Below are 25,468 nucleotides of genomic sequence, written 5' to 3'. Positions count from 1 at the left end.
GAGAGGTCAGGGACAGAATTATATAGAGCCAGAAATGGAAAGTCTGAATTCATGCCTGCCGATTTGCTTTCCTATCTCTCACTGTGCCTTGAGTTATAAAAGTGCTGCTTGCATTTGTTGCTTTGGTAAGTCTGCTACATGAGGTGAACTCATTGCCATGAAATATGTCAAATTTTAAATCCTAAGCCACTTCAGAAAATTTCACTAATCAAATGCAATGCCATTTTCCTCTTGTTTGGCCATGCAACAAATAGAATATGTTTGCTTCATTATTGAGTTTATCACAGTATTTGGTTTTGGGAGTTTTGAGAAGCTCTCCCTTCTCAAGCTTTATAAGGTACAGAGACAACGACTCTATTATAGTTTGTGTACCTTCTTGACAACCATGAAGTGTGGCTCTTCAAGTCTGGCTTCAGTGGACTCTTGATTTTCTTTTTCAGGAATTAATAAAATCCGAGGGATGAATTCATACGCTGCTACATGTGAAGTGTCACTTGTTAATGTTAAAAATGTGAAAGACATCACAGATTGACAGGCCATAATGAAAGGCTCATAATCACAGCAATTGTTTAAACTATGTGTTGAATCCATTAAAATATAGCTGCAACAATGGTACATGAATGCACTGAGTTCTTGTTTTAAAGAAGAAAAAGGATAAAAGTAATAATTAAAAATAAATACATTAGAATTAGTAGGATTTTGAAAACATTTTGTTGCTCCTGTTCTACTTTGCTTCAGACATGTTAGATTTAGTTATTTACAAGTCCTACATTCTAACAACACACAATTCCGGTTTATCCAGTATTTTTGCAACATGCTCACTTTTCTCCTCCAAACAAAATTTTAATAATGGACAACACCCATTTTCTCTGTACTAGGTTATTTATGCACATGCCTGGCAACTGATGTGTGACCTGACTCCATACTTTTTATGTGGAATGCAAAAGCTTTCTGTGGTCACATGTGCAAGTCATCACTTGCTGTTGTAGACATAAAAATGCTGAACATACAAATATTCGATTCTATACGTTTACTCACAAGTAAGTCTCACTCAGATTGCAGTGATGACTCTTCCATTGAACTCAAAGGGGCTTACGTCTGAGTAGACATGCCTATGATTCTGCCTGTGCCTATGAGTAGACATACCTACGTCTGCTGCATAGTCTTTCCCCCCTGCTAGACCAAGAACGTGTGATTTAGACTCAAATATTTTAAATTATTTTTTTAACATGGAGTACTAAAGCTCCATTTTCTGAATGAATACTCTCAATGAAGGAAAAATCCTCTAATTGACTTCAGCTGGTTGTTTTTTTTTAAATGAATATATTCTCTCAAAGATCCTGGGCTCTTTTAAACAACAACAAAATCTCTCTTTGATTGTCCACTCTAGATGTTTATACATTTACAAATATACTCCTTATATTTTTCTTCCTTGAAAATATTTGGCTGGTTGAAATAATTCATCCCACCACCTCCACAGGCAACTTTCCTATATGTTTAAAAGCCGTAAATATCTAGGGCAGAATCCTTCTAAGAGAACCAGAGCCAATCAGCAGGTTTTTTTTTTTTAAGCACGGCATTTGAGCTATTTATATGATCTCTATATGCATACACTTTTGGATTGCTTGTATAGTTCAGTTTTTACACCGTTGAAAACGAGGAGATAACAAAGAACAATTCAGTTAGTGTAGGAACTGGGAACCTGTGACCTGCCAGATGTTATGACTGCAACATCCAGTTTCCCTGCCCCTTAGCATAGCTGCCAAGTTCTCCCTTTTTTAAAGGGAAATTCCCTTATGCTGAATAGGCTTCCTCGCGAGAAAAGGGAAAACTTGGCAGCTATGCCCCTTAGCTATGTTGGCTCAGCGTGAGAGTTTAGTCAGACAACATCAGGAGAGCTACTAGTTCCTTATCCCTGGGCTTCATGTATCAGGTTGGTGACCATTTTTGGCTTTTGGACTGCCATTAATACACATGAAGGGCGCTTGGCTCATTCATTATTGTGATGTCAATCTGTAGTGGTGCAATTGTTTATAACCACAGGCCTAGGGGCACCTCTGCTTGATTTCGTCAATCTACCATGAAACACTTATTCATAGTGGATGTTGGCTGTCATCCTGCCTCTTATTTCACTTTCCTAAAGTTTATATTTTTCTTCTGAAATATTAAAAAGGGCAAGAGTCAGCCTTGTGAACTGGGGAGCTTCTGGCTGTCTCTGAGCTGGCATCCTGCATATGTAATTTTTAAAAGTTTAAAAAGAATATTGTATATAAAAAATAAATAATGTCTTTAAAAGAAAGTGCTGTGAGCGTATCTTGTTTGCCTGGGAGTAAAAGAACTAGACAGCAGGTGGGATTAGCTTCATTCAGCTAATGAAGTTACTGTTATTTTGCATCCTTTTATAAGCTGCTCAAGATGTGTGAAACTCGTGGGTGCAGGGTGCTTTCTTAGTAAAAAAAAGTTCCCTTGAATCAGTTGTAGCCGCCTGGATTGCCTTTCATTGTCAGAGGGAGGAGAGCTGCATTGCACTAATGAGACTTGGCTCCTGCTAAGGAGGTAGTTGGACAGCAAGGGAGTTAAAGATGTGCTAAAGGAGGAAGATGAGATTGCAAAGAAGCTGAATGAATTATTTGCATCTGTTTTCACTGTGGGGAAATGGGCAGATCCCTGTGCCTGAACTAACTTTCCCAAGAAGGGAGTCTGGAAATTAAAAATGGGCAAATCACCAGGTCCAAATGACACCCACCCAAGAATTTTTACCTCGAATGTGAAACTGCTGATCTTCTAACAAAGAAATGTGAAATATATAAACTTATGCTGCAGGACTGGAAACTGGCCAATGTAACTGGCCAACGTAACACCAATTTTTAAAAGGGGTCCAGGGAGTATCAAGGAACTTGCAGACCAGTTAGCCTAATGTCTGTTTCAGGAAAACTGGTGGAAAGGCATTATTAAGATAGAATTACGGTACCATAGATAGTATAACAATGCCTTTTGGAAAGCATCCATTAAAAATAAGAAACAATAACATGGATTTGTTAAATTCCTTGATTCCCCATCAGGTGACACTTTAGACACAGCCAGTTAATAGATTTTTCATCATCATCATGACACCCACATGGGTCACCCAGTAACACGGCTCACTAGTTGGCTCAGAAGCACAAAATAGTAAAATACAGTATTAAAACTCCATAAACATGGCAAAACCTACAGACTAATAAAAATGCACTAACTCTTTATGGATGGCACAAATAAAGAGATGTTGAAGATGCCTCAAGCAGTCCTGAAAAAATTACCGGTATGTATGGAGGAAAAGGAGTAAAAAAAAAACTTTTAAAAAGGATACATTTCAAAGGAAGCTACAAACAAGCAGCAGCCCAAATTAGCCAGTTAAAGACAAGCTTTCATTACCACCAAGAGATTGCTTTGGGAGGGAAACTACTATGGTCGCTCACAGCCCAGTTGCACTTTCTTCCTTTCAACAAGTTTTTAGTGTTTTGCCATCTTTTCTGGTCCCTGGACAGAAAAGATGTGGAGATAAATAAATATAGATTCTCCTGTCAAATAAACTGCATCTCACTCAGAGATGTAGGTTGCACTATAACCAGACTAGCAGCACTGGCACTACAGGTGCCATATAAATAACACCCATTCCACATTTGCAAGAAACTGATGTTTTTGGTGTGGCAGCGCTACCACTTTGCCAAGCAGGCACCTTCGCCGTACTCTTTGGCAACTGCTAAAACCTATCCCTGTTTTGGACAAGTCTACCCAGATGCTTAGAAAGTTGAGGCAATTCTAATCCGCTCCAGTATTTTCAACTTTTGTTCATAGAATCAGAATTGTAGAGTTGGATGGGACCACAAGGAATATCTAATACAATCCCCCTGCAATGCAATAATCTTTTTCCCAACACAGGGCTCGAACCCACAACTCTTATGCTTTACTGACTGAGTAAAGGTAAAGGTACCCCTGACTGTTAGGTCCAGTTGCGGACGACTCTGGGTTTGCAGCGCTCATCTCACTTTAAAGGCCGAGGGAGCCAGCATTTGTCCGCAGACAGCTTCCGGGTCATGACTAAACCGCTTCTGGCGAAACCAGAGCAGTGCACAGAAACGGCGTTTACCTTCCCGCTGGAGCAGTACCTATTTATCTACTTGCACTTTTGACGTGCTTTCAAGCTGCTAGGTTGGCAGGAGCTGAGACCGAACAACCGGAGCTCACACTGTCGCAGGGATTTGAACCGCCGACCTTCTGATCAGCAAGCCTTAGGCTCAGTGGTTTAGGGTTGTGGATTTTCCCTTGGCTTTACTGCTTTATCTTTTCATAAGCCGCTTTTTATGTTTGCTTTTAAACTACCAAGCGGTGTATAAATTTCATAAAATAAAACAATATATTTTTTGTGCTGCTGCCACAGAGAGCAACTTTCGCTGTACTCTTTTGGGTGCCTGATGAAAACCATCCGTTTTAGACAAGCCTAACCAGATGTTTAGAAAGTTGAAGCAATTCTATTCCACTTTAGTACTGTATTTTCAACTTTCATTATGCCTTAAAAGTTGGGTTGAGGATTTTCCCTCGGTTTTACTTTCGTAACCTGTTTTGGGTGCTGTTGTTTTTTTAACTATCAAGCGATGTATACATTTTATGAGAGAAAAGCAGAATAAATCAGTGGTTCTTACAGGGCGTGGCAGGAGAGGATGCCAAACATGGTGGGAGGAAGATTCAAGGACAATCCAAGAAACATTTAAACGTGCAGTGCTGTAGTGCCATTTCATTTGCAGAATATGGACAGATGTCTTTTCAAAAAGAGCACCGAGGGATATTGAGGACAATCCTAGTTAGCAATAATAATAATAATAATAATAATTCGGTGCGGGCGCGAATAAATTTGCATTTTGAAATTGCGACGGGGGGTGTTGAGAACCCCTGAAATAAATTTCGTGCCGTCGCTGCGAGCCACTTCTTCTTCCAGGGCGCCGACACATCGTGCCCGCGCGCCAAAAATAATAAAATAAAAAATTGAGAAGGAAACCGTCGTCGAGATGCCGCCGGGAGTTGGGGGCGGCAGAGGGGAGTCTCCTTGGGTTACCTCAGGCGGAGGCGGAGCGGGGGGCGACGACAGCCGCTTCCCTCAGGGCCAGCAGTAGGCCAGCCGGGCCAAGGAGGAACCCGGCGGCAGCGGCGGTGTTGGCGAGTGGGGCAGGCGGGCCAAGGAGGCGAGGCGAGAGGCCTTTGTCTCGCCTCGGGGCCTGCGGCGTCGGGGCGGAGCCGAGGAGGAGGAAAGAGGTAGGGAGGCGCGGGCCGCCGCCGCCACGGAGAACGCGTGCGAGAAGGCGCCCGGCTCTCCGCCACAGACGGGTTTGGAGCTCGAGGAGTCCGGCTGAAGGGGATGGGCGAGGCTCGGCGGTCGCCCTGGGTGCCGGCAGAGAGAGGGATATTTCAACGTTGCCTGGAGGAGGCCCTCCCGCCGGGGCTCTTTCCAGCCCTCCGTAGCATTTCCAAGCAGGCATCTCTGCACGTGGGGGCTTCTTCCCCTACCCGCAAAACCCAGGGGGGTTGGCAGGCTTTCCCCCACCCCGGGGGGTGGGTTTCACTTCTTCATTTTAGCCCCCTAGGGTGCCCAGGGGAGAGGGCGGTGTTCTGGGGGAAGGGGGTGGTTGGTTGGTTGGTTGATTCACTCCTCTGCGCCCATTTTCCATCAAGATCCACCCTGGTTCCCTGTTGCATACCCTCCAGCATTTCTCCAATGAAAATAGGGACGTCCTGTTCAACAACAAGTGCTTTAAAAATTGTTTAGGGGCACTGTCATTTTGACTCCAGAAAAATCACCATTTTACAGTTCAAATCTGGAAAAATAATTACAGTAAATGGACAAAAGTATAAAGATTCACAAAATGTTTAGGTGTATGTGTCCCCCCCCCCCCGGATAAAAGCACTGATGATAATAATAATATTTATACCCCACCCATCATACATAAAAGCTTAACATTAAGCATAAAAAAACAACAAGTTCCCCGTACAGGGCTGCCTTCAGACACCTTCTAAAGGTTGTATAAGTTACTTCTCTCCTTGGCTCAGGGGTCACATAACTCGATACTGTCCAAATTTCCATACCCTCCACAACATTTCTCCAGTGAAAATAGGGATATCCTGTTCCATAGCAATGATAATAATTCTCTGTGTGGCTTCCAACACATATAAAAACAATGAAACTATATCGGGCTGCCTTCAGATGCCTTCTACAGGTTACTTAACTCCTTGGTTGAAGAGTCACACAACTCCCTGCCGTACAACATTTCTCCAGTGAAAATAGGGACGTCCTAAGGAAAAGCGGTACATTCCAGGATCAAATCAGACACTGGGACGGCTTTTATAAATCCAGGACTGTCCCTGGAAAATAGGAACACTTGGATGGTCTGCTGTTCTCTCAGCTTGATCCAACAGGATAATGCACTACCACCACCAGCAGCCATTTAATAAGGTTTTAGGCTGCACCCCCTGTGTCTCAAGACCAGGCCATTCAAACGTTATTCATTTATGTCCCCATTTTTCCTCCAAAGGAGCTCAAGGTGGCATAATCAGGAGGAGGCCAAGCGGGGCTGGTGGTTTCTCCTCCTTCTCCAGCCATGGAGGGGAAAGAGGAGGGCAATGGCAGTAGCAGGAGAGGAGCCACCAGCCATTGAAGCTGAACTGCCACTGCGTTCAGCTCCGTCCCCTGGTTCCTCCTGATATCCCTTTATCACACACATGTCATGCGTGTATCATCACACACACCATCTTCTGCTCAGGTTGGCACCTCCGCGCTGAACTGCCTATAATTATTCAATATTTGTCCCACAAGTAACAGTATCTGGTCACTCCTGTTCTACACCACACTTGAGGCTATTGCTTTGTGGGCCCTTCCTCTACAGCAGAGCTTTCCAAACTCTGTGTTGCGACACATTAGTGTGTCGGCTGCAGTGTGTAGGTGTGTTGCACGAACACTCCCCGCACTCCTCTCAGGTGTGGAAGGGGGTTTAGTTTAACCTCCACTTTCCTAGTGATACTGAAGTAAAGGTAAAGGGACCCCTGGCCATTTGGTCCAGTCGTGACCGACTCTGGGGTTGCGGCGCTCACCTCGGCCAAGGGAGCCGGCGTACAGCTTCTAGGTCGTGTGGCCAGCATGACAAAGCCCCTTCTGGCGAACCAGAGCAGCACACAGAAACACCATTTACCTTCCCACTTGGAGTGGTACCTATTTATCTGCTTGCACTTTGATGTGCTTTCGAACTGCTAGGTTGGCAGGAGCTGGGACCGAGCAACGGGAACTCACCCCATCACTGGCATTCGAACCGCCGACCTTCTGATCGGCAAGCCCTAGGCTCTGTGATTTAATCCACAGCACCACCTGCGTTACTGAATTACTGTGTCACAAAATGATGCATGTCTGAAAAGTGAGTCACCAACATGAAAAGTTTAGAAAGCTCTGATCTACAAGGAAGAGGGATGATGATAATTTGCTTAATGCTGAAATTGCACAGTTGTGGCAGTGGGTTTGTATATACAGAAAAGAGTCTCATGGTGCTTTTAATAACACATTTATTTATGCTTTTTTTATTGTGAAAACCAACAAACAAACTAACAAACAAACAAACAAACAAACCACAAGGTGGTTTACAAAAAGACTTAATAACCTTACAGTACTTTGAAACCACTGGAAATGACCACTGGGCACAAAGAGAAGAATTAACATCATGCATCTGCACCAGCAAAACCAGACACCGCCATGTGCCCCACCTGCAATAAAACATGTCTCTCCTGTATTTATATCTACCGTATAGCGACAGTAGGTGCTGTAACTCTCCAGTGGTTTAAATTACCTCAATTTTCTAACAATCTGAGTAGGCTTCTGAACAAGAATGTTTATCATGGCATAAATCTACCTGGACGAGTGTCCCTTTTATCAGATACATGAAATGCTATCCTTACTTGGCAGACACAGAAGAAAATATGTAAAAAGTGAGTTCTGAGGAAAAGGGAGGCAAGGACACCAGGCTGTGACAATTACATTAAAACCTAAATGGATGTAAAATAAGTACAGCAACCATTCAAAAATGAAATATCCTGGTATTGGTAGATTACAGCATAATCCATTCCTAACCATGTCTGCTCAGAAATTAAGGCTTAGTCTGAAGTAAATGAGATTATAATTGCAGTCTTAATTAGCACCTGTAATGGGATAAAAACGTGTTATCGTGATTCAGGCTGTGTGTGTGTGCGCGCACACACACACACACACACACACAAGTACCCATATCTGTTGTAACAATGTGCATTGTGTTTTGCAGGGCAAAAAGGAGGTAAGTTGAAGGGACTGAAAATTTAATAATCAAATTTGCATTATTTCTACTAGCAGATTCAATTAGCAAAATGTCCAGGCAATTGAGTGCAGGTCTTGTTCTCTGTCCCTCTCTCACACTTTTAAAAGAAAGCAATTGTGATACAAAAACTTGTACAATTCTGCACTTGCCTACCTGGGAGTAAGTCCTATTGAATACAGTGGAACTTATTTCTGAGTACTGTAGACATGAACAGGATTCTGCTGTGAACAGGGATTTTTAAAAAGCATGCTAGTATACCAGTGAATTCATTTATGATGAAAAATACACCGGATAATTATAAAGCTGCATTGTGGCCACAGGAATACAGCTTTATATTTGACAGAATGAATAAAATACGGAATTAGTGAAGTGATGTCCACAGTATTTAATACATAAGAAATCCACAGTTTTCTTCATATTTGGACAAATGCAAGTTTCCTCCAAAGAGCTCAAGGCAGCGTACATTGTTCTCCTTCATTTTATCCTCGCCTTAAAGCTATTGCATGGGAAAATGGTGGTGTTAACCTAGGTCTCCCAGTTAAAGTAATGGATTACTTTGTGTATGAACATCAGCAGGTGAATCCATACAGTCTTTTCTCACTGCTAAGTAATTTTTGCAGCCACCTTGTGGGGAATATCTGTATTAACATACCCTTTGTTTAGCAGGAAATGGGATCTAAGTAAGGAATCGTCGACACTGTTAGGCAAATGCAGCCATAATCTTTGACTGTTGGTGATCTATCTTCATGTTCTGCTACCTACATAGTGCTGCTTCAAACAAAGAGATATATGAATCTGCCCTGAACTGAGTCAGAACATTGATCCATAGGGCGGTGTAGTATTTTCTACTCTGATGGTGGGTGGAGAGGAGACTGTAGAGAGGCCTGGGTCTACAACTGCCTTCCCACAATGGAAAAAGATTTGCATCTGTCTGTCTTGGGAGGTAAAGGTAAAGGGACCCCTGACCATTAGGTCCAGTCGTGACCGACTCTGGGGTTGCGGCACTCATCTCACATTATTGGCCGAGGGAGCCGGCGTACAGCCTCCGGGTCATGTGGCCAGCATAACAAAGCCGCTTCTGGTGAACCAGAGCAGCACACGGAAACGCCGTTTACCTTACCTATTTATCTACTTGCACTTTGACGTGCTTTCGAACTGCTAGGTGGGCAGGAGCAGGGACCGAGCAACGGGAGCTCACCCCGTCGCAGGGATTCGAACCACCGACCTTCTGATCGACAAGCCCTAGGCTCTGTGGTTTAACCCACAGCGTCACCCGCTCTTGGGAGATAAGTGGATACACACCCCACCTAAGTCCCAGTATATCCTTCAAGCTGCCAAGAATGCCCTTGGCAATAGAGGCTCTCACTTCCCTCCATTTAAATGCAGAACTCCTTAGGGCTAGACTTCAGTGGAGTAATAATAATAATAATAATAATAATAATAATTATTATTATTATTATTGTATTTGTTCTCAAGACATGACCTGGATGGGAATGGGATTTGAGTGAAGGGCAAAGAGCACAACAGTTTCAAGCCAAACCCCAGACAGCTTACCCTGGTTAGCCTCCTTGCCGCAGCTGCTTTCTCCTACTGAAAACTAGGAGGAAGTGCTTTTTGGTGGGTTCTTTCCTAATCAAACCACTCTCTCAAAGGCATTTCCTCTCAGTTCCAGGCATGCTGAGAGAAGGGGAAAATGCAACTGTGGGTAGCGTAGATTGGGGGGGGGGAGGTGCTTCCTTCTTTCTTATGTCCCTTCCACCCTGCTGTGAATTTTTGATGGACACCACTAGTATCTCTTGATGTGCAGGGCGGCCTGTTCAATGATCCTGGAATGCAGAAGATGCACGTCGGCAGGACACCCTGACTGAAAACCTGTGTGGTTTGCAACAGCAAAGTAAGTCAACCCATAGACTGGATTAAAATTAAATTACCTGCTTATCCTGCTGCTTTTCCAGGAGACACAAGTCAGTGTCCCATAAACTTCACAAATTGAAGGGAGTTGGGTGAAGAGAAAAATACTTATTTATTGCCGTTATATCCCACCTCTATCTCTAAGGAGCTCGAGGTGGCGTGCATGATTTCCCCCCCCCCTTATTTAATCCCCACAGCAACCCTGTGAGGTAGGTTAGCTGAGAGGCAGTGACCAGCCTTGGGTTACCCAGTAAGCTTCATGGCCAAGTGGGGATTTGAACAATGGTCCGTCAGGTCCTAGTCTGACACTCTAACCACTACACCACACTGTGCACATTTGCACAGTGATGCTGTCGCCTGAGTGTGGATTTAAGCATTAGTATCAGATCAGCAAATGCAGCCGTCAGAGGTATAGTGTTACTTCCTTCCACATCATTAGCATTCAATAGCAATGATCAGCCCAGCTTGGAACCACATACTGAATGATGTATGACAATGAAACTGGGAGACTTGAGCACTCAGGCCTTATCATAAACAAGAGATGGCCGTGAGCTGAGAAGTGATATTGAATATTTTATTCAATAGGGGAGACCAGCAGTCCCGATACTGCTAATCTCCACAATTTCATTTTTTTTTAAAAAAATCCAACGCAATAAATCATGAGTGGTTAGAACGCAATGGTCTTCTCTTCCTTGACCTCCGGTTCCTGCATCTTTCCAGCTTAAATATGAGCTTTTATAAAGGAGATAAGTAAGACATGGTGTCCCCCATAGAGCTGTCTTTAGACTGTTGCTTTTTAATGTCTTCATAAAATGAACTGGAATTAGGGCAGAGCAGTGAAGTGGCCAGCTTTGCAGAGGACATAAAACAATTTACGTTACATAAAGCAAACAAACAATTCAGAAAGGTGACAAACAAAGTTTGCAAATAGTTAGCAGTACAGTCGTACCTCCGCTTACGTATCCCTCTGGTTACGTAAACTTCGGGATGCGAACACAGCAAACCTGGAAGTATTTTTCTGAGTTTCGCTGCATGCACAGAAGCGCTCTATGCGCCGCACACATGCGCAGAAGCGGTTCTCCAGGTTGCGAAAACCTCGGGATGCAGCCGGACCTCTGGAATGGATTCTGTTCGCAACCGGAGGTACCACTGTAATGGACTTCAGGCCAGAGAAATAATCTCTCCAGCTCAGTGAAATGAGAGCAGGAGGAGCCCCAAGCACAGGCCCAGCAGAAGCATGGCTTTCTCAGATTACAACACACAGCAAAATGCCCAAGATGCAAACACCCCCCGCAAGTACAGTAGACCCACAACTTGCATGTGATTTATTTACACGATTGCAGCTTTGTGCAGGTGGCACTGGCAGCTCACACTCACACAAACACCCTACAGCCTTTGGGACCCTTTTCCCCAGGGAGGCTTGCCAGTTTGTTGTTACTCCAAGTTCAGATCCTTCTCTCAAATATGCAAAGGTTTGAAATAACACCGAATATGATTTTGCTGAAGAAAATATGTATTTTCAGGGAAAGTCTTTTCTCTAAAGGATTTGAATGTTCGGTTCAACCTTGCGTGGCAAATTTTGATAGATGCTAAAGGGAACAACCTGGCTGATCCTCAAACAGCCATGAGCATTAATGCGTTTAGTTAGCTGGTTCCATTTCTGCCCCACCTTTTCCGAAGGATATCTGTATTTTAATAGCACATATGTGTGAAGTGGGGGGAGGATTCTGTTAGCTGTCTAGGACCATCTTGTTCTCGGCACATTTCCTAAGTTTTTCCTGAGTCATCCAGGAAAAGACTAAAACATTGCTGATTCATTTCCAGATGGCAAAAGTTGACGGCGTGATAAATGAGGACGCTGCCAGATTGGAAATTCTTTGTCACTGCTTGGTAAGATGTGTCCATTCCAACCTTGTACGCCTGCTATCATCAGATAAAGAATGTACAGCCTTGCCCTATGCATTACCCAAAGCTCTCTTGGAGTCTGGCACTTTGAAAAGGGCTTTGTGGTTTTCTAGGGTTCTAGGTGGCTAAAGGTAAAGGGACCCCTGACCATTAGGTCCGGTTGCAGACGACTCTGGGGTTGCAGCACTCATCTCGCGTTATTGGCCGAGGGAGCCGGTGTACAGCTTCCAGGTCATGTGGCCAGCATGACTAAGCTGCTTCTGGTGAACCAGAGCAGCTCACGGAAACGCCGTTTACCTTCCCGCTGGAGCGGTACCTATTTATCTACTTGCACTTTGCCGTGCTTTCGAACTGCTAGGTGGGCAAAATGAGCCCAATGTGGACAAGAATAGGCCAGAGTTTTGACCTTTGCATGTAAATAGCATTGATTATAAAACAACATTTGTGAGAGTATTGTTTTTAAAGGATAGAAAAGGGGTAATACCAGAAAAATCCAGTCTGCCTAAAAGCATCATTGGTAATTATTGTAGAAGGTTAAACAAACCTTGTCTTTGCTTCCAAGTTTAAGCTGCAGAGGATGGATAATACCTAAACAATATATCATCTCCTAGTGTCTAAATCCATTGCTACAAATGCTATTCCACCCAATGTATCTCCAGAAATGTATATCTGAGGGTAAAAGGCATACAATAATATGTATAATGTAATATGTTTTCTGTGAACCGCCCTGAGACCTCCAGGTATAGGGCGGTATATACATTCAATAAATAATAATAATAATAATAATAATAATAATAATAATAATAATAATTACACTTAACATTAAAAACCCATTTCCATCTTGTGAAAACAATGTGGAAAGCTATAAAAAGGGTAAAAACAGAAGTGAGGAGGAGGCAAAGAAACTCATTGTAAACCTTCTTTGAGAGTCAGGTAGCCGTGTTGGTCTGACACAGTAGAAATATATATAAAAATAATAATAATAAATTGACCAGTAGCACCTTAGAGACCAACTAAGTTTGTTCTTGGTGTGAGCTTTCGTGTGCACTTCTTTGAGAGACTGCTGTTAATTTATAATTTTGAGGCATACAATGTGGGCATGTCTTGTGTTATTTTCTTTTTGGTTACTGTCTGCATTAATTTTGTATCTAACGAATCCTTGATATTTACAGGGCCCATGACTTTAAAAATATTTTCCTGTGGTAATGGCAGGACTGAAAAAGTGGATTTTGCAAGGCCTTATGGTTTCCAAGAGCCTGGAAGGGCAAGCACCTGTTACACAATGATTCAAGGACCTTGCTACATTTGAACGTATTTCTTATAAACATCAATTTTGTTTGGATATCTGTCAGGAAATTTTGACGGGGTATGTTGACTTATGGTTGTAGCCAAGGCAGCACTAAAGTAACAATCCTGGCAGCACAAGGATATCTGCTTGTACAAAAGGATTTCCCTCTCCTCTCCCAGGCACCCCTTAATCTGTTCTAGGGGGTCTCCCAACCTTCCAGAGCAAATCTGGGGAGGGCATGGGGTGCACATGGGATGGGGGCCATTGCACAAGCAGAAATATTTGCACTAAAGGGGTGTGCTAATGGAATACTACTCATCACATATGTTCAAACTGAGATTGCTATATTGATGGTTACTAGATTAATAATATGAACTGATGTTTTCTTCTTTTCTTTTGCCTCGTTTCCCCCATTTATTTTATGTTGTTAAATTTGCTATAAAAATATCCCATTAAATATTTCATCATTAAAGAAGTAGGCTTTAATAGTATACTAAGTGATTTATTTATTTATTATTACATACTGTACCAATGTTATATTGCAGATAAGCAGCTCCATAGAGACATTAACATTAAACCAGGGTTGGCATACTGTAAACCAGGCATCCCCAAACTGCGGCCCTCCAGATGTTTTGTCCTACAACTCCCATGATCCCTAGCTAACAGGACCAGTGGTCGGGGAAGATGGGAATTGTAGTCCAAAACATCTGGAGGGCCGAAGTTTGGGGATGCCTGCTGTAAACCACTATTTCAACCTCAGATTATGGTTTGGGTTTACAGGCAGATGAAATAACCACGATTTGGAGCTGCAAGTCTTCTCTTGTTTCCATCTGTTCAACAGCCCTAGTTTAAAAGAAAAGGAAAAAAATTGGGGGTGCAGGTGCCTGTAATTAGTCTATCAGTTTCAACATGGCTGGACATATATGCACATCACACAAAGTGAAACCCATGGTTTAGTGGAAATGCACAATATATTACTTAATCCTTCAGAAAGGAGACTTCACAGGCTTTTCAGCTCAGCATTGCTTAGCTGCTTAGCAGTTAAGCAAAGGTTTTGCATCATATGTAGCTGATTGTGGTTCAGGTCTCTCTTCCTCATCACAATTGTAACTGAGCCAAAGTAGATAGGAGCTGCTCTTAAGAAGCCAGCACATTTATGTGGTCACAGTAAGCCATACTCCAGCTTATTGGCTGTGCGAACCGGGCCACAGCTAGCACCAGCTGTGGCTTGTAACTTCCTTTCAAATTGTGGTTACTGATTCTGTTTTGCTCATGCAAACCTTGACTTGTCCATTCAGACATCACAGCAAACCAGGGCCGGCGTGTCCATTAAGGCGATCTAGGCAGTTGCCTAGGGCGCCAAAATGGAGGGGGCGCTGGCCAGCCTGCTGGGGGAGGGGGAAGGAAGCCTGCTCTTGCGAGAGGCGACATCTGGGCCACTTTCCCTCCCACCGCCCCACAGTGAGCCAGAGAGGAGGGAGACGCGGCCGCCCCTGCGAGAGGTGGCGACAGGATCAGCGCCCCGAAAGCGCTACTTTCGGGGCACTCATCCCGCTGCCTCCTCTTGCAAGAGCAGGCTTCCCCCCTATTTTTCTCTCTCCTTTCTTTCTTTCTCTCCCCCCTCTCTCTCTTACCCACCCCTTCCTTCCTTCCTTCCTTTTTTCCTTTTTTCCTTCCTTCCTTCCTTCCTTCTGTCTCTCTTCCCTCCCTCCCTCTCTCTCGCTATTTCCCTCCCTCCCTCTCTCTCGCTATTTCCCTCTCACCCCCTCCTCCCTCCCTCCCGCCCCTACACTCACTCTCTCACTTTCCCTCCCTCCCTCTCACCCCCTGGGGGGCGCCAGAAGGTGATCTTGCCTAGGGCACAAAAAACCCTAGCACCGGCCTTGCAGTAAACAATTGCTTTGGTGTGCTGCCTGAATATAGTTACAATAAAACCAGTTATATCATGTATTGTTTGGTCTAGCTGTGTACATAAATCCACATGCATTTCCATACTTCTCAAGTAGAACATTGACAGGTTGGGGGGGGGGAGTGGCAGGAAAAGTATTTCTGAGGAGATTCTTGCAATCTATTCCCAAGGTTCTGCTGCTACGAAATGTAAAGATGCATAATAACATTGTTCCCCCCCTTGTCCCTGTATTTTGTTTTAAACAGACTTTGGGGCAAAGTGGAAGAGATTCGAAAGCACCACACTCAGGGTCTTGAGTCATTTTCCAGTTTTTGCATGAAGGCACTAGGTGAAAGTTTAATTGTTTTCATGTGTAAATTGGATAAACCGATTATTTTCTCTCTCTGAATGTACGAGGTGAACCATTCTTTCATCTGAGGAAGCGTGTATAGGCATCGTGCTATATAGGGATGGTGCTATATAGATACTGCTAACAATAATTTCAGACAGGTGCATGTTGGGAATGAGTTTGTGGTGAGCTCAGAAGGCAATGTTGAAGGTGGATTCTGACCTGGTAGACGGATAAAGTCTCAGTAAAGTTTCTGTTACTGTGCTAGTGAAGGTGTGTGTGTGTGGTTTATTATGTTGATTAATGTATTACACTTGGAAGAGATTTTACAGACAGCTGCAGCATTGTCTCCCCATCTTTCTATATGTCTTGCCATGAGCAGGATTCCTTAGCGTGACATCTGTGGATGGAACCAGTCGAAGAATTGTGTGCATCTGTGCTCTCCAATTCTACAGAAAGAGAATTTATAGGTGAGATAGAACAGTCCAAAAAAGAAAGTGATTTCCATCAAATATCTCATCCTGGTCTCGCTTTATGCACGGTGTGGCTGGAAGTACACTTTCTAGCTGGTCTTTACTAATCTTCATCACTAATGGCAGTATAGATAGCCTCACTTTCTCCTTCCTCCTCTTCTGCATCTTTGTCTCAGGTGACTGACTGTGTAGTTGTGCTTTCCTTACGAGGCAACACTGGGGTGGGCAAGAAGGAGCACTGAGTAGCATGAGCTTCTTGCCAGGCCCTTCCACTGAGAAAGACAGAGGAGCTGGACAGGGAGGGGAGTGGGCAACTCTAGTTTCAAATCCATGTTTCTTTGGTGGGGAAGGATTAGCCCCCTCCTTTCCACTTCTCACCTTCATGGGGTGATTGCCAGCAAGAATTGCCTCTTTCTTTGGGTGTTAACTTGCCTGTGCCTGCCTCACACCCATCTCCCCAAAGTCATGCCATGAAGTGTCTTCTAGTTATTCCGCCCTAGTCTGTAGGACAGGCATCCCCAAACTGTGGCCCTCCAGATGTTTTGGCCTACAGCTCCCATGATCCCTAGCTAAGAGGACTAGTGGGCAGGGATGATGGGAATTGTAGTCCAAAACATCTGGAGGGCCGAAGTATGGGGATGCCTGCTGTAGGATCTTAAAGCCCTCAGGGGCCATGCCATAACCCACGTTTCAGGCTATTATTAATATTATTGGTCTAAATCCTCCTATCTGATGCTTCTGTTTTCTAGGAAACTATGAGATCCCAAGTGAGTACGAGGAAGAGATTCCTCCTGGAGATGATCCAGAGAAGGTGCAGCAAGATGAGCTTCTACCAAGACAAAATGAAGAAAATGCGTCTCAGAGTGAGGGAGGAGGCATTACAGCTGAGCAGATGCAAAGCAATTGTCCTGATCAGCAGCATAATGAACCTGCAGATCGAGATGGTTGCCTGGGACTCCGCCAAGACACCGTGTCTCCACCTGGGATTCCCTTGGGAGTAGATCCTTTTCGTTACACTGAAGGTGGGGAGAGCGTCCAATATAATTCAAGCCTTAATGTCCAACCTGAGATCTCTCCAGTGGGAGAGAAGCCTCATAAGTGTATTGAATGTAGCAAGAGCTTTAGCTGGCGCTCTGACCTTATTAAACACCAGAGAATTCACACAGGAGAGAAGCCCTACATATGCAGTGAATGTGGGGAAAACTTCACTGTGAGTTCTCACCTTTTTACACATAAAAGAATCCATACCGGAGAGAAGCCTTTCCTTTGTCCCGAGTGTGGGAAATGCTTCAGTCGGAACGCGCACCTTGTGAACCACCAAAGAACCCACACGGGGGAGAAACCCTTTGAGTGTAGCGAGTGCGGGAAAAGCTTCAGCGATTTCTCAACCCTGACTCAGCACCAGAGAACGCACACAGGCGAAAAGCCCTATATATGTGTTGAATGTGGGAAAGGCTTTATACAGAGTTCACATCTCGCAAGGCACCGGAAAACCCACATGGGAGAGAAACCCTACAAGTGTGCTGAGTGTGGCAAAGGCTTCCGATACAAGACGCATCTTGTACAACACCACAGACTTCACATAGGATAGGAAAGCAGGGGGAAGACGACTGCCTTGCCTATAAAAGCTAATGAATGTTTTAAGTTTCATGGGGAAATGAAATAAAGAAGGAACCTTAAGAAAAGTAGTGTTTTTAACTGTAGTGATAAGAGGCCAGAGCTGTACTTTAAGTAGGAAACATGTTTGCTGTGTATAAACCATTGCTTGCCAAGTCAGTGTTTAAACTATGGGTGGCATGTGTGTCTGGAAAGCCTGGCCAAACTTATGTGGAAGGACTTGTGCGGCACTGGGGCAATGTAGGCTGAAGCTTCCCCAAGTAACAGGGAGGGAAGCTGGATGTTGCAAGTCAGGTAATTTGGGGAGGTGGGTGAGTATAGTTGCTGGATTGATGAGAATGGGAACTTTGGACCTGTAGGGATACAGTCACCAAGACATCAGCTGATGTGCAGTAAGTGAGAGGAACACTTTGTTTGTCCTTATTTAGAGAGCAGAAAGCATGTTGTGTTGTGTTGTTGATTCCAAATGGTGGATTTGGAAACCCCTTCCTTTTTCATCTGCAGGTGGGAAAATTCCCCTTCGTCTTTCACGCAATATCTCCCCTGATTGCATTGATGTGTGTATGCGCGCACATGCTGCTCTAGGGGCTCAGCCAAACCTGGTGTGTTGGGGAAGAGGAAGTGGAAGAGGTTTTGAACATGTTAACAATGTTAACTCTACTTTTCTCTGAAATAAAACCTTGGGTTGTTTTTTTTTAAATAAAAAAGAATTACCCATTCTTCCTTTTTTAACCTGTACTTGGATTTCTGGTTGAAATTGCATTTGGGTATCTGGAAAGTGTTCAGATGCACTTAACTGACAGTGAAAATCTTGCACTCTATACAGTCCCTAGGGTGAAGAGGCACCCCAGGGTAGAAGGATTTGTTAGCTGGCATGACTTGGGGGCCAGAGTATAGAATCAGGTGGTAACTATTTTATGGACCATACCAGAGAAAAATAGGAAATTGAGAAGAGAACCAGGCTAAACCCTTCTTTGCACCATATTTTTTAAGAATGTAGTTTTTCCTCACCCGCCCTTTTTTTGGCATCACACCTCATCACCCTTATCACAAAAACCATTGCCACTTGATCATGCTGATTCTATTAAATGGCCCTCAAACTCAATTAAAAAAAAAACCCACACAACACTTGTTGCACAGGCCATGCATGTCCTGTTGATTTTATATATGCATTGCTATTATTAACATTTCTCTGCTAGGTGCTTGCAAGTAACCTGTATGTGACAAATCACTGCTGTCCTTGCAGTTCTGAATGGTGACAGAAGCAGGTGGCGGCCCATGAGAGCTGGTGAAGAACTTGGGGGGGGGGGGACTGGTTGATCATTAATGTCCACAGTGAATGAAAGAGTTCTTGTACTTCATTCAGGCATTTCAGAAAGTGGGTTCCACACTTTGGCTGCTCTGTTGCCTCCCTGCTGACCGCCCACCCTCCTTACTTCCTGCCTCCTCTTCATCCTGCCACAGAGGTCAACCTTAGAGGGTCTTCTTTTTCAGGTAGGCTCTTCTTAGTGGAGCTACTTTGGCAATCCACTGGCTTGTAAGCTCCTTGGCTTCTTCCCATTTGTAGCGAGGTGTGTAGCCAAAATCCCTTTGAGCTTTTCTGGAAGAAAAGCTAAACGGGGTATTGACCAAGGTCACAAGGTGAGTATTGGTGCGGGGAATGTATCTGACAAAAGGCCGGAGTAAGAAACTCACAATCTCCAGCAGCAGAGCATAGTAATAGAAGATTGTCAAGGGCATCGGTAGTTTGGGTTCAACACCAAACCCCAGCTCCTTGCTCAGCTCGTAATTTAAGTCCGAATAGCTCATGTGGGGAGTGTCATCTGTGATGTAATAGAATTTTCCTCGGATCCGCTTGACCTTTTCTGGATCCCTCATGGCTTTCGCCACTTGAATGTGAGCCGAAGCAATGTTCCCTACATAGATGGGATTTACGAGAGCCTCCTTCCTAGATAGCCTTATAAAGACATTATTGTTTCGGATGCTTTCATCGAGATGGCCCAGAAGGAAAGGACTTCCTTCTCCAAAGATGTACGGGGACCTCAAAGCGCAGGTCACAAGACTGCTGCCATCTTTCAGTGGCTGGCCATCCAGCTCCTGCACAAATTTCTCCGCCGCTTTCTTTGATTCAGCGTAAGGGAATTTTCTGTTATCGCGATACACTGTGTCTTCATCACCATCAACAATGGGGTCCCCTCTTCTGTTTGGACCCATCACTTCAATGCTGCTGGTGAAGACAAAATACTGGACGTTGTTGTGGAGGCAGGCATCCAGGAGCAGCTGTGTACCTTTGCCAAAAAGAAATACGTTAGCAAGGCTGGCTCAAGTTTTGCTACCAGAGGTGGGAAAATGAAAAGAACATTTCCCCGCTCTCTCACACACATGTGCCTTCTGCCATTTTTAGCGATGACCCAAACCCACCAGCTCACATTGCATTGTGCCAGGCGTATCTTTGTAATGAACTGCCTGCATGAAGCGAAGGTGGCAGGTGTTCCCTGTGAAACGGGCACCTGCTAGAAAGCTGAAAGCTCTGTAGCTCTGTAAGCTCTCTCCTCCCCCCCCCCAAGCGCCAGCATTGCTGGAAATTTTGACCTGAGGCTTAATTTGAGCCCCTTGCCAGTTCAGTGTTGTCCTACCACTCATTCAGCATAACGTCATACATCAGTGCATAAAAATCCCTCACGTGTACTAAACAAACACACCAGGGAAAGGACTGTACTAAACCATTCTCCCTGATGCACTGGTCTTCTACATGCAGGGAGGTTTCTTTTTTTAAAAAAAAGGGGTTCTTCAAACATGCAGTCCTGTCCACAATTCATCGACTTCAGACTAGTCCCTCATTTTGTAACAGGAAACTCTTACACAGACGGGCCTATGGGAGCATTTCATATCAACGTTTAAATGCAGAACATTGTGCAGTAAGCATTTGTAGCTGAAACTGCAGTGTGAAGTGGAAGAGTCCATTCTCCCATCTCAGGACTCTGCCTCTGTCTCCCTACCTCATTCTGCGCTGTATGCCACTCTAGCTTACCAAGAACAGCTCTGACAGGCTGGGGTGTGGCTGTGCATTCCTGACAGTGCCATGGAAAGGAGACAACAGAGGCCATATTGCGTTGTAGTACATCAGCAGGTGGTTGAAGGAGGTAGGAAGCAGGAGGACTTGTGGCAAAAGGTTGAAACTGAATATTTTGCCTGTGTGTATGGCTTGTGATACCAGGCCACCCTCTCCTAGAGATTGCTGCTGCTGCTGCTGCAACAGAAACCACCTTCCTGGCTCTGAATTTCAGCTCCCTGGGGACAGGCTGTGGTTGGTCAGCAGTGAAGGAAAGACATGTTCAATAAACGGCACAATGACCGTTCCCCACCATCAAATGGAGGGCGACTTTTGCGTGGTCGCGCACAGCCCCCTGATCCCAGAGCGGCTCCCTGATAGTTCGGAGCTGGCACTGCCTTCCCAGGCAGGATGCCTGGGGTCTCCGCCTACCCCAGCCAATCGACCAATCCTGCCTGGGGAGGGGTTGCCAGGGGACTGGCCAGGTAAGGGGAGGGACTGTCCAGATCACACAATAGAATTAGAATCTCTGCGCAGCCGAGTCTTACCTTTTGTGTTGACATCCCAGAGTGTCTGTCGGTCTATATATCCCAAGATGTCGATGATGCAAGCCGTGTGGATGACAAGGGAGACACCTTGGACAGCTGTGCAGAGGAATGCTGCATCCCGGATATCCCCTTGCATGATTGTCAGGAGAGTTTTGGTCTTCAGTTCTGGAAATTATGACATCAGATAAAGGGGTGATCAGTTGTTTGCCTCTGTGGTTCACTAAAGAGCAGGAGAATCCCTACTGTTTAATTTATATTAAGGAGCAGCCAAAACGACACATTTCTCAAGACCGGATTTAGGTCTGATGAGGCCCTAAGCTACTGAAGGTAATGGGCCCTTTATATGAGCAAACCAGTGATATTTTAGGGAGCAGGCTAGCAGGCCTTTACTCACGTTATTCACATCATAGGAGCCTACACAACACAAAACACTCTTGCTGTATGTAGGTTTTATTTTATTTGTTTTTTTTATCTTATATTTTGGAAATGTACATCCAGGGTTTTTTCCCCTTTAATTTTTTGGGGGCCCCCTAAGAGAATGGGGCCCTAAGCTATAGCTTGTTTAGCTTATACGTAAATCTGGCACATATACTATACCTTGAAAGCACATTGTTTTCCTCAAAGAATTCTGGGTGCTGTAGTTTGTTAAAAGTTGCTGGAAATTGTCACTCTGCAAAAGCTAAACTACAGTGCCAAGAATTCTTTTTTTAAAAAACTTTTATTGATACATTTCAATAATTTTACAATAATTTTAACCTTTTTAACTCTACTTCCTTCAATGTTGACCAGTTATAATATTTTTATTAAAGTTTTTCACAATACAGATACAGTTGTACCTTGGAAGTCGAATGGAATCCATTCCGGAAGTCTGTTCAACTTCCAAAACGTTCAGAAACCAAAGCATGACTTCTGATTGGCTGCAGGAAGCCCCGTCGGATGTTCAGGTTCCAAAGAACGTTTGCAAACTGAAACACTCACTTCCAGGTTTGCAGTGTTCAGGAGCCAGAATGTCAGTACCAAGGCGTTCGGGATCCAAGATGCGACTGTACAATATGATAAGGACTACCAAAAATACAGGCAACTCCCCATTTGCATGGGGGTTGTGTTCCAGTATTGTGCATGTCAGCAGTTATGCATAAGCCCATTACACCCCCACCCTGTTCTGTCCCCTTTTGGTGCCAAGAGTGGCACACATATTGGCAGTCACACATCTCCTAAAGGCAATTCTCTGCCCCCACCTCCCACAGAAGGTAGCAGCCACACACACACCCCAGCTCTCATCTGATATCCTTCCTTTCTCCTCCCAGCCTCTCACCCTGGGAGACCGAAATTACCCTGTCCACCACCCAGAGCCCTCCACCAACCATCTACTGTACCACCTCTTTGAGTACACAATCCCTAGATTTTAACAAACGTATGACTTCACAGAAAAGAAGAAAAAGAAGACAAACAGAAAAGGGAAAGAAGCAAGAAGTGAGGAAAGACACGCAGAAATTGTCAACACCCTGAACCTCAAATTGTCTACAACAAAAACGTCTCAAACTGACTGTAATTGACCTGTATGAAGGATTTGAAAGAGACCCTGAATGTGCTTTTGTTAATTACAGAAAACCTTTTAATATTTCCTGAACTGTACTGCTAGGCATGTTGCTGCTGCTATCCTGGATATTCAAGGGACAAAGGGAAACTAGTCCGCCAACGCTCTGAAGTCAATTAGTTTTTAAACTGAAGGTTTCTCTATAGAGAAATATATGAACAGCAGCCACAGGAGGTTCTCCCTGCTCATTCTTAAAAGCTGGTGAGACTGATTTTGAGCTTTTGATAATAGATGCCCATGCTTTTCCTAGAACATACCATACCGGTAGTTAACCAAAGGAGCAGTTGTCCCTTATTTAAACCTAACTTCTGAGGTTTTAATTTGTTGCCCTTGCACCTAATGCCCCTGGTTTTTATTTTTCACTCTGGATTGGTCCCCATGCATGCATGCCTGCCATCTCCTAGAGACCACCAGCCCTGCTCCTAGCACAAGCACACATGCTGGCCAAACTCGCATGGCATCTGCACATTCAGCTGCGCATGTAAAAAGTGCCCTACATCCCATGGAGACATGATTCAATTCCAGTTTCATTTGTTCATCTGAATACATGAAATGTATTACATAATAATACATAATAATTTATGAATACATAATAATTTATGATTTATACCCAGTCCATCTGGCTGGGTTTCCCCAGCCACTCTGGACGGCTTCCAACAAACATTAAAATACAACAATCTATTCAACATTAAAAGCTTCCCTAAACAGGGCTGCCTTCAGATGTCTGGTAGTTAAAGTCTGGTAGTTGTTTTTCTCTTAAGTTGTGGTGATACGGCCCACTCAGGTGTTTGCTGGAGACAGTGTTTCCGATGAGGCTAAAGGCAGTCTGCAGGGAGCGCCCAGGTTTGCCAAGAGACGATTGCATCCTTATGCCAAAGTATTCCTGTTCCACAGTACAACTGCTGCCCCTCTGCTACCCCATTCATTCAAGCTGCACAGAGCAGACACATTCTACCATCGCAGAGCAGTATAAAACAGACAACGTCAACGACCCTCACATTAAACCAAATCACACCGTCAAAATATTACCATGAAACAAATTTAACCATCCCCAGACAGAAAACTAAACCAGTGAAGAAACAGCAGGCCTTTTAAAGAGCCACCTCCTTCGTCAACAGCCTGAGGCACCTTGCCTGGTGATGGGCAAACACCCTGCTGCACAAAACGCATTCCCTGCAGGTAGAAAAGTGGCCTGTCAGTCTTTTCCTGGGCATGCTACCTTTCTATGTGCATCCGAGCTCCCACCTGTGTTCTGAAATGTTGCAGCTCATGCAACACCTCAGTAAATGAGGCCACTTTCCCAAAATGAGATAACCTTACAATTTGGATCCTAGTCGCACAGCTTCTTTAAACTCCAGATCTTCCCCTCCCTTCAGAAAACAAACACAGAGGAACTTACTTCCAAAACGCTGCAGTGTCTCAGGGCTGAGGGCTTTGTCCGTGGCGCGGACCTCGGCCGGTCCTTCCTCTTCCTCCAGCAACTGGCAGACGATCCTTTGACCAAGGAACCCCCCAGCTCCGGTCACCAGGCATTTCATTCCTGCCAAAGACATGGTGGAAAAGCTGCAGCAGTTGACCCAGGGGCAGCTCTCTCCTTCTGAAAGGGAAGGAGAAGGGAACAGCACAGCTGAATAAATAAACTCAAAAGGAATAATAAAAATAAAAAATTCCTTCCAGTAGCACCTTAGAGACCAACTAAGTTTGTCATTGGTATGAGCTTTCGTGTGCGCATGCACACTCAAAAGGGATGACCGGATCCTGTGTCAGGTGCCACTATTACTAGAAAACTTGGCAACTCAGCAAAGAATAGCCCTCACCTCTAAGAAGTTAACTGCTCAAAGAGACAGTAATGATTAATTACAATCTCCTCCCTTGTCTGGATTCCTCAGGACAGAGGCAGCAAGCAGCTCAGGGTTGTTGCTGTTATTGCCTTCTCGTCTGAACCTCCTTTTATCCTCCCCCGCTCTTCTCTTTGCCTCCCCCAGATTGGGTAGCACACTCATGACGTTCCCTCTTCCTCCACCCACTTGGGGGCGGGGGGGGGGGTTTGAATCCTCAAATTTATTGATTTTTAGAAAAAGCTCGCACAGCTGGTATTGCTTGTGTCTGGGGTTTTTCCCATGCGTTTGTCCCATTCGAGAATTACCTGGTGGCCTCTCGAATGGATGGCAGGAGAAGAGTTACTTCCAGTCTGGCAGAAGAGGGCTGGCACCCACTGAAAGCAGATAACAACTCCGGCTTCATCAATTGGATGAGCAGAAAAAATAGCACTGGGGAAAAGTTCGCAACACCTGCAGCAGAATCAGGCAGTAAGAAGCCTTTCCAAGGCAGAATCCAAGGATGTAACGCTTGAATATCCGCCCTTGTTTTTCCAACAGACAAAAGGAAGCACTGGTTTCACTACTAGCACGTCCTGGAGAAAGGTTCACCCTAGCTTTCTCCCAAACAATTTTTGGGATTTCCTTCAACAAAAAAACCAG

At 44.5% G+C, this 25,468-nt stretch overlaps 2 protein-coding genes across 5 annotated transcripts; one reads left to right on the top strand and one right to left on the bottom strand.

Moving 5' to 3' along the window:
• The first annotated feature begins 4,915 nt into the window (after positions 1–4,915).
• On the top strand, positions 4,916–18,510 carry ZNF697 (zinc finger protein 697). 3 transcript variants are annotated; one of them, XM_088658778.1, is made up of 7 exons: positions 4,916–5,286; positions 10,168–10,254; positions 12,096–12,161; positions 13,349–13,542; positions 15,619–15,701; positions 16,084–16,171; positions 16,924–18,510. In XM_088658778.1, the coding sequence occupies exons 6-7, from the start codon at positions 16,108–16,110 to the stop codon at positions 17,763–17,765; spliced, it is 906 nt and encodes a 301-aa protein (XP_088514904.1). In that variant the 5' UTR covers positions 4,916–5,286; positions 10,168–10,254; positions 12,096–12,161; positions 13,349–13,542; positions 15,619–15,701; positions 16,084–16,107; the 3' UTR covers positions 17,766–18,510. The 3 variants fall into 3 exon arrangements, with proteins under 3 accessions (XP_088514904.1, XP_034953009.1, XP_088514905.1); XM_035097118.3 differs by lacking the exon at positions 13,349–13,542 and having other exon boundaries at positions 4,929–5,286; XM_088658779.1 differs by lacking the exons at positions 12,096–12,161; positions 13,349–13,542 and having other exon boundaries at positions 5,151–5,286.
• A 410-nt stretch (positions 18,511–18,920) lies between these two features.
• Positions 18,921–25,261, bottom strand: HSD3B2 (hydroxy-delta-5-steroid dehydrogenase, 3 beta- and steroid delta-isomerase 2). Of its 2 annotated transcripts, none has more exons than XM_035097113.3 (4): positions 25,135–25,261; positions 24,388–24,585; positions 21,392–21,556; positions 18,921–20,079 (listed from the first exon to the last, which is right to left on the bottom strand). In XM_035097113.3, exons 2-4 carry the CDS (start codon positions 24,539–24,541, stop codon positions 19,265–19,267), a joined length of 1,134 nt encoding a protein of 377 aa, XP_034953004.1. In that variant the 5' UTR covers positions 24,542–24,585; positions 25,135–25,261; the 3' UTR covers positions 18,921–19,264. The 2 variants fall into 2 exon arrangements, with proteins under 2 accessions (XP_034953004.1, XP_034953005.1); XM_035097114.3 differs by lacking the exon at positions 25,135–25,261 and adding an exon at positions 24,806–24,976.
• Between the last annotated feature and the right edge of the window lie 207 nt (positions 25,262–25,468).

The sequence above is a fragment of the Zootoca vivipara genome, chromosome 15 (genome assembly GCF_965207765.1).
Source record: "Zootoca vivipara chromosome 15, rZooViv2.hap1.1, whole genome shotgun sequence".
Classification (NCBI taxonomy): Eukaryota; Metazoa; Chordata; class Lepidosauria; order Squamata; family Lacertidae; genus Zootoca; species Zootoca vivipara.
This window is presented reverse-complemented; position numbering and strand designations above follow the sequence as displayed.

Coding starts and splice junctions, on each gene's coding strand:
- ZNF697 (XM_088658778.1), top strand. CDS start 16,108: ATGGAACCAGTCGAAGAATTGTGTGCATCTGTGCTCTCCAATTCTACA. Junction 16,172..16,923: donor TACAGAAAGAGAATTTATAG/GTGAGATAGAAC, acceptor TCTGTTTTCTAG/GAAACTATGAGATCCCAAGT.
- HSD3B2 (XM_035097113.3), bottom strand. CDS start 24,541: ATGTCTTTGGCAGGAATGAAATGCCTGGTGACCGGAGCTGGGGGGTTC. Junction 21,557..24,387: donor GACACTGCAGCGTTTTGGAA/GTAAGTTCCTCT, acceptor CATAATTTCCAG/AACTGAAGACCAAAACTCTC. Junction 20,080..21,391: donor CTGGGATGTCAACACAAAAG/GTAAGACTCGGC, acceptor TTTTTGGCAAAG/GTACACAGCTGCTCCTGGAT.